Source organism: Podarcis melisellensis, assembly GCF_964234715.1.
Source record: "Podarcis melisellensis genome assembly, chromosome: 4".
NCBI classification, from domain to species: domain Eukaryota; kingdom Metazoa; phylum Chordata; class Lepidosauria; order Squamata; family Lacertidae; genus Podarcis; species Podarcis melisellensis.
The window spans coordinates 104,135,072-104,141,637 of NC_138531.1; the positions used below are offsets into that span (position 1 = coordinate 104,135,072).

General features: G+C 49.9%; 1 protein-coding gene and 1 pseudogene across 2 annotated transcripts; both read right to left on the bottom strand.

Annotated features, from left to right (window-relative positions):
- Positions 1–324: 324 nt before the first annotated feature.
- Positions 325–1,320, bottom strand: LOC309369244 (olfactory receptor 52K1-like; the record flags this gene model as incomplete). Its single annotated transcript, XM_081910046.1, has 1 exon — positions 325–1,320. The coding sequence occupies one exon, from the start codon at positions 1,318–1,320 to the stop codon at positions 325–327; it is 996 nt and encodes a 331-aa protein (XP_081766172.1).
- Positions 1,321–4,517: 3,197 nt separating this feature from the next.
- LOC309369271 (splicing factor 3A subunit 2 pseudogene) lies at positions 4,518–5,742 on the bottom strand (annotated as a pseudogene). The gene has a single exon. The product of its transcript is annotated as a splicing factor 3A subunit 2 pseudogene (transcript).
- Positions 5,743–6,566: the final 824 nt, after the last annotated feature.

Consider the following 6,566-nt stretch of genomic DNA (forward strand, 5'->3'; position numbering starts at 1 on the left):
CCTAATGGCAGCCAGGGTGAGACCTCTAGGAATGTTCAGCAGAATCCTTCCACAGCCTTTCAAGAAAGACTCAAGCAGTAGACTTTGTCATTTGTTCCCTGTGCCATATGAACCCCCTTGAAATCGTCTGGGGTGGCTACCCATTTGCATGGCTCCTGACCAGCCTGGGTCAACCTGCTGCAGCCCTCCATATGTTTTTGTACAATAGCCCCCATCATGCTGACTGTGGCTGATGGGAGTTGTAGTCAAAAGCAGCTTCAGGGTACCAGGTGTGCAATGTCTGCTCTAGGTGGTTCTGCTAAATCTGGCACACAGACAGATCGGTCACTTGGTTCTGCTCACAGCCACTGCTTTCCCTGGGACCAAATGAGCCCATTTCCTCCTGAGCAGCTTCCAAAGACTGTCCTGGATCTCCTTAGTCCTCATGCCATAAATGATGGGGTTGAGGATCCAGGGAAGAAACAGGTATATTGCGCTGAGCAGGTTGTGGACATCCTGGCTGGCTGACTTAGCTAAGCGGAAGACAAGAGAGGAGACAAGGCTGCAAGAGTAGACTGTAAGGATGACCATGAGGTGGGTGCCACAGGTGTGGAAGGCCTTGTGTCGGGTGTGGCCAGAGCTCATCTGCATGGACACCTGGAGGATGCAGCCATAAGAACCCAGGAGGAAACAAAAGTCAAAGATGATGGTGATGGTTCTTGCTGCCAGGCCTACAATCTTGTTCCTGGAGATGTCACCACAGGACAACTTCATGAGGGCCATGTGCTCACAGGCAAAATGCCCAATGGTGTTGGACCGGCAAAACCTCACCTGGGAAGCCAGGATTACCACTGGGCCCACTACAGCCAGACTCCGGGCAAGAGCGACCAGTGTCAATATCACCAGGAGCTTCTTCGTCATGATGTCTGTGTAGTGCAGAGGGTGACAAATGGCCACATACCTGTCCAAAGCCATCAGGAGGAGAACATTGCAGTCCAACATGAGGACGAAGTAGAGGAAGAACATCTGGACCAGGCACTCCGTCAGGGAGATGTGGCTGACTCCGAGAAGGAAGCTGAGGAGCATCTTGGGAAGGATGACGGTGGAGCCACAGAGGTTGACTGCAAAGAGCAAAGCAATCAGGACGTACATGGGCGAATGGAGACTGTGATCTGTCCTCACAGTGTAGATCAGGATGGAGTTCCCTGCAACAATCATGAGGTAAAGGCAGAAGAAAGGGATGGCGAGGAGATATCTGGACTCTTGGAGGCCTGGGAAGGCGAGCAGAAGGAAGTCCGTGTAGGAGACGTTGGCTGTTCCATTCTGGTCCCCTCCAGTCATCTTGGCAATGATTGGCGATAACAATCCTTAGATCTGAAAAGAGGGGAGAGAGGAACATTTCACTCATTGTTTTACAATCTGTGGGTAGCATGGCAGCAGTGACAATTCCTGGACTGGGAGAGCTTCACCACAGTAGTTCAAACACTGGCAACTTTAAGACTGGATCAGTGCAACAGATTCTATATGGAGCTCCCCTTGTGCTCGATTCAGAAGTTGCAGTTTGTGCAGAATGCTGCAGCACAAATGCTTACAGAGTGAGACCCTGTCACCTTTTAGCACCTCTGCTCAGAGATCTGCACTGGCTGCCAATTGGTTACAAGACCAAGTTCCAGGTGTTACTATCTGTACTTAAAGGCCTTTCCAGTTTGGGACCTGTTTGCTTCTGGATTTGCCTTACCGTATAGGAATCTACTTAATACCTGTTCTGCAGCTGTAAGAAATAAATCTTTTAAAGTGTGGCATCACCTCCCCTCTGGAACTCCCTGCATTTAGACATTAGGCAGGCACCTTCACTGCTAAAAAAAATTCTGTTCAAGGCAAGCCTCTCCAGATATGTGCATGTTGTTGTGTTTTAATCTCTTTTTCCTTACTTTTGATTTTAATTGCCTTTTGAATCATTTAATTGCCTTTTGTTAATCATTTTACTGCTTTTTTGGTAAACTGCTGAGAGGTTTTATTACAGTCAAGCAGTTTGTTAATGTTGTGAAAGGAATAAGGGGGGGGGGAATATTTCATCTGTTAGGAGCACATGAAGTTGTTTCGTCCCTTTACCTCAATATTGCCCACACTGACTCAGGGGCGAACGAAGGCCAACCGATATCTGGGACGGTGCAAACCGCCGGCTGCGCACATGTTGCGCCACTACGTACAATGCATGTGTGGCATCGGGCATGTGTTGTACATAGAGGTTTGCCGCCGGTGCCACTCGAACGCTGTACGGACGGTGGCGGGATCCTCTGATCATGGCTGCAGTCGCGAATGGAGGATCCTCCATATGCAAATGCGACATATAGAAATAAAAGACACTAGAAATAAAAGGCAAGATGGCACCACAATGAAAGGGAAGGGAAGGTATCTTGCGGGTAAAAGGGATCATTCCCAAGCAGCAAAAAAAGGGAGAGAGCTAGGCTTGAACTCAGGATCAGTCCCCAACTGTAAAATGGGAGCAGCAGCCTGAGCCAGTTCCAGAAAGTTGCGATTTTCAGGTGGGGTTCAGTTAAATACTGGCAAATTCAGGTTGTGTAGTTAAAGGTGGTTTGGCTTTCCTGTGCAACAAACCCCGCTCCCTGCAAAATAACCAGATTTTTTGGGGTGAGGAGAGTGACAGGAACATGCCTTGGAGAGAGAGAGAGAGAGAGAGAGAGAGAGAGAGAGAGAGAGAGAGAGAGAGAGAGAGAGAGAGAGAGGCGGGAGGCAGGTAGCAATTGCTTGCAAGGACCAAAGATGTGATCTGTCTTTGCAGCAGAGCTGTGCTTATCACCAGATGCAGTTTGGCAATGTATTTCCCCCCGGTCTTGTGTAGGCATCCTACATTATATTGTTCTGCCCACCCAAACCTCCTTGAGCTGCAACTGAGATTCTGGGGGTTCCAGGCATTCACTCAGGGGTTGTGTTTCCTTTTGAGAGAAAGCACAGCAGAGCCTGGGGTGTCTTTTATGATATGTGGCTTATTTACACAAATATACAGCCTATACCTACTATATAGGGAAAGTGCAGAGCACTCACATTCCAAGAGCGTCCTGTTCCTCCTATGGCTGCAACCTCAGACGCCAAGAGACCCCAAACATCATGTCTGGCTCTCTCTGCAGCATAAAACTGCCAGCCTCATGCTCTGCTCCCTCCTGTCCGCCCAGCTTGCAAAAGTGACCCTTCCCCCCTGTTCACTGGCCTCCTTGCCCACTGCAGTCCTGTCCCTCCCTCCTGGAATTCTGGCCTTTTCTCTCTGCTATCTCTCTGCTCAAGGAGGGGCAAGAGCATGTGACTCTTAATCTCAGGTTTGTGGCAATGAGTCCCAGGCTGGGCAAGAGTTCTGCATTGCAGGGGATGGAATTAGATGGCCCTTGTGGTCAATTCTATGATTCCATTGAAGTGTGGACAAAATAGACTCTTAAAATACTTAAGGAGTCAACCCAAGAGGCAGAGCGGAGCCATCCTGGCCAATAGCCATTGACAGGAAGGAAGTGGTGCAACATTCCTAGGCAAGCTCACTTCCCTCCCCTCTTCTTCTCCACAACTGTCCTCCTTACATCTTCCTCCAGATTCTCCCCTAAATCCACATCAGATCAGCTCTTCTTGAAAGAGGGTGCCCAGAATAGAATGTGGGCTTTCCAGACTCTGTCCAACTTTGAGCCTCATAAGTCTTGCATAAGGCAACCTGGATAATGTTGCACCTAAAACAGCAGCCCAGCATACTAGTTTGACTCAGCCACGTTCCTTACCTCGTCCTCTTCCATTTCAGCATCCTCTTTAGGGATAGATGCTGCAGTTTTACCTACCTTGAAATGCTGAGAAGCATCCAAGGGCCCAGCAGAGTCTGAAAGATGCTGTTGTGCCTGACAGGATTAAGTAAGCTCAGCTCTGTTCTCAGAGGAGTCCCAGGCAAGATGGTTCCCTCTTGGGAGCCATAATTGATGGCGTCCATTTTTGGTCTCCAGTTGGGAATTGGCACAGCTCTATCACTCTTGGGCAGGAGATGATGGTCAGGTCATAGCCAAGTCGTCCAAGCACTACAGATGAAGAAGACACACAAAATTCTACCTTATGCCCTCAGAGCCAAGTTATTCTCAAAGTGGGAATCTTCCTCATGTAGCCAAACCTGTTAGGAGTCACAATGTGATTTTTCAGTTCAAATATGGGAAGACAATCAAGCTGTAATAACTTTAGCTGGGTCTGAGCAGTTTAAAACTAAATCAAAACATTTGGAGATTAAGTATCAGAATGTAAGTGAAAATGTTAAATAAAACCTGATAATGCTGAAATACTGTGAGAGCGTGCAAAATCTGGCTGATATATTTACAAAAGCACTAACTTTTGGGAAACATGCACAATTAGTGACAGAATTAGGTATTGTTGTGCCTGATGTCTAAATACGTTTTGTATATGTTTAAAGTATTGTTTCTGTTTCTGTTTGAATGAGAGGGGGTGTTAGAAGTCATTTTGCAAAAAAACAGAAAAGATGATTGTAACTTTAAGAGCTGTTTCCAAACCAGTGTGTGTTTTTATTCTGAAAAGGGGGTGGGGAGAGCGAGAAAAACAGACGTCGGAAGCAGGCACCGGGAGCCGAAGGAAGTCCACCACAAAACCCCCGAACGGCTTTTTCAGCTGGTGGGGGGCGGTGGGGGGATGCTGCCGGGCCCTTCCGTGGGAAGTGGGGGTCTCAGCATGGGGGGCAGGGGGCGGGGGGAGGGACGCCGGGAGCTGGCGGGAGCTGCGGTGGGCCCGGGGGCATGGGGACGGGCCCCGTGGGGGGCGGCATGGGGGGCATGGCCATCCCTCTGGGGGGAGGCGGGGGGAGGGAGTCCGGGAGCGGGGGGCGGGGGGCAGGCCGTTCATGAGGGGGGGCGGCGGGGGCCTCTTGACGGTGGCCGGCCCAGCAGGGATGCTCTGTGGGGCTGGGGGCTTCTCCATCTTGAAATGGAACTGCAGGAAGAACTGCTTCGTTTCCCGGTTCCAGTGGGTCCAGAACTTGCCTTCGGCTTTGTCAATCTCCCTGCTTGGCACCTTGAAAGCGATGGTCTCGTAGGGCTCTGCTGCCATCAGCAGATATTGCCAGCGCCGGTCGGGGGGTTCAATCCTCTGCTCGTATGCGGACATAAAACGATGTCTGGGCACGATGCTCTCAGCGATCTCCGGATAATCGATCTGGAAGAGGAGGCTCTGCTGTCCCATCTCTGGATCCCTCTGTTTGGTCACTTTGTAACCTGGCCGGCCGATTTTCACAAACTTCTTCACCTCGACTTTGACCTTCTCAGGGGCGGGTTGGGCTGGGGCCTCTTTGGCTTCCTTAGCTGCTCAACGAGCTAAATTGGTCTGATGCTTCTTCCCCTGAGTGTGTGCCAGGTAACTTCCCTCGTTGTTGTGCAACGTAAGACAAAGCTTGCATTCATAAGAGCCCAAGTGGTTTTTCATAAAGTAGGGATCCTTGTTGATGCCAATCGTTTCCAAGGCCAGCTGCCTCAGCCGCTCCCAGCGGTCCCTGTTGCTTTCTGAGGCGGAAGCGACGCCTCCGCTCCCGTTCTTCCCTCCAGGACGGTGCTGAAAATCCATCGTGGACGATCCAGAGCTTCAAAACAGATCCTGGAGAAAAAGCTGCTTCCTCTTCCTCTTCCTCCTCCTCCTCGGCCTCCGCTCTTCCCTCCTTCCTCCTTCGGAAGCCAAACGGAGCCGGCCCGCCGCGCCACAAGGAATACACTTCTGGGTCAGCCCTCCGCCGACACCCGGAAGCTATTTTCAAAGGCGGCCAGCCAAACATCCCTAGGAACTATCGCCCCATCAGCTTACTATCTATTCTGGGGAAAATATTTGCCGCTGTCTTACTGGAAGAACTTCTTTCATGGGTCCATGAGAGAAACATTCTACCGCCAGAACAGATTGGCTTCCGGAAGTCAGCATCAACCATGGACCACTGTCTAACTCTTTATCACCTTGCCAGTAAATACACTGCACCAAGGCAAGGCCACCTGTTTGCCGCTTTCATGGACCTGGAGGCCGCCTTTGATTCCATTCCTAGGCAGAGATTATGGTCCAAACTTGCCCATTTGGGAATTGATCCACACCTCCTTTCCCTAATTATTTCCCTTTATTCAAACACCACAGCTCGCGTTCGAATTGGTCCCAACGGCTACCTTACCACCCCATTCCCAACGGCCAGGGGCGTCCGACAAGGTTGTCTCTTGGCCCCTTTACTGTTTAATCTTTATCTTCATGACGCCCTTTCCCCTTTGAAGCTAGCAACTAAGTACCCTCCTCACTTAGCAGGCCACCCCGTTGCTTCCCTTTTCTATGCGGATGATGCCATCATCTTATCCAGAACAGCTGCGGACCTAGCAAATGCAGTTAATGCATTTATCGCCTATTGTAAGGTGGAAGCTCTTAATATTAATTATAAAAAATCGAAAGTTCTCCACTTCACTCGTTCCCGCAAACTCAAGCTGGAGCCGCTTAAGATCACAGGTGGCTACTTAGAAAAGATAAAAGCCTTTAAATATCTAGGCTTAATATTTACTTATAATCTCTCCTGGACCACC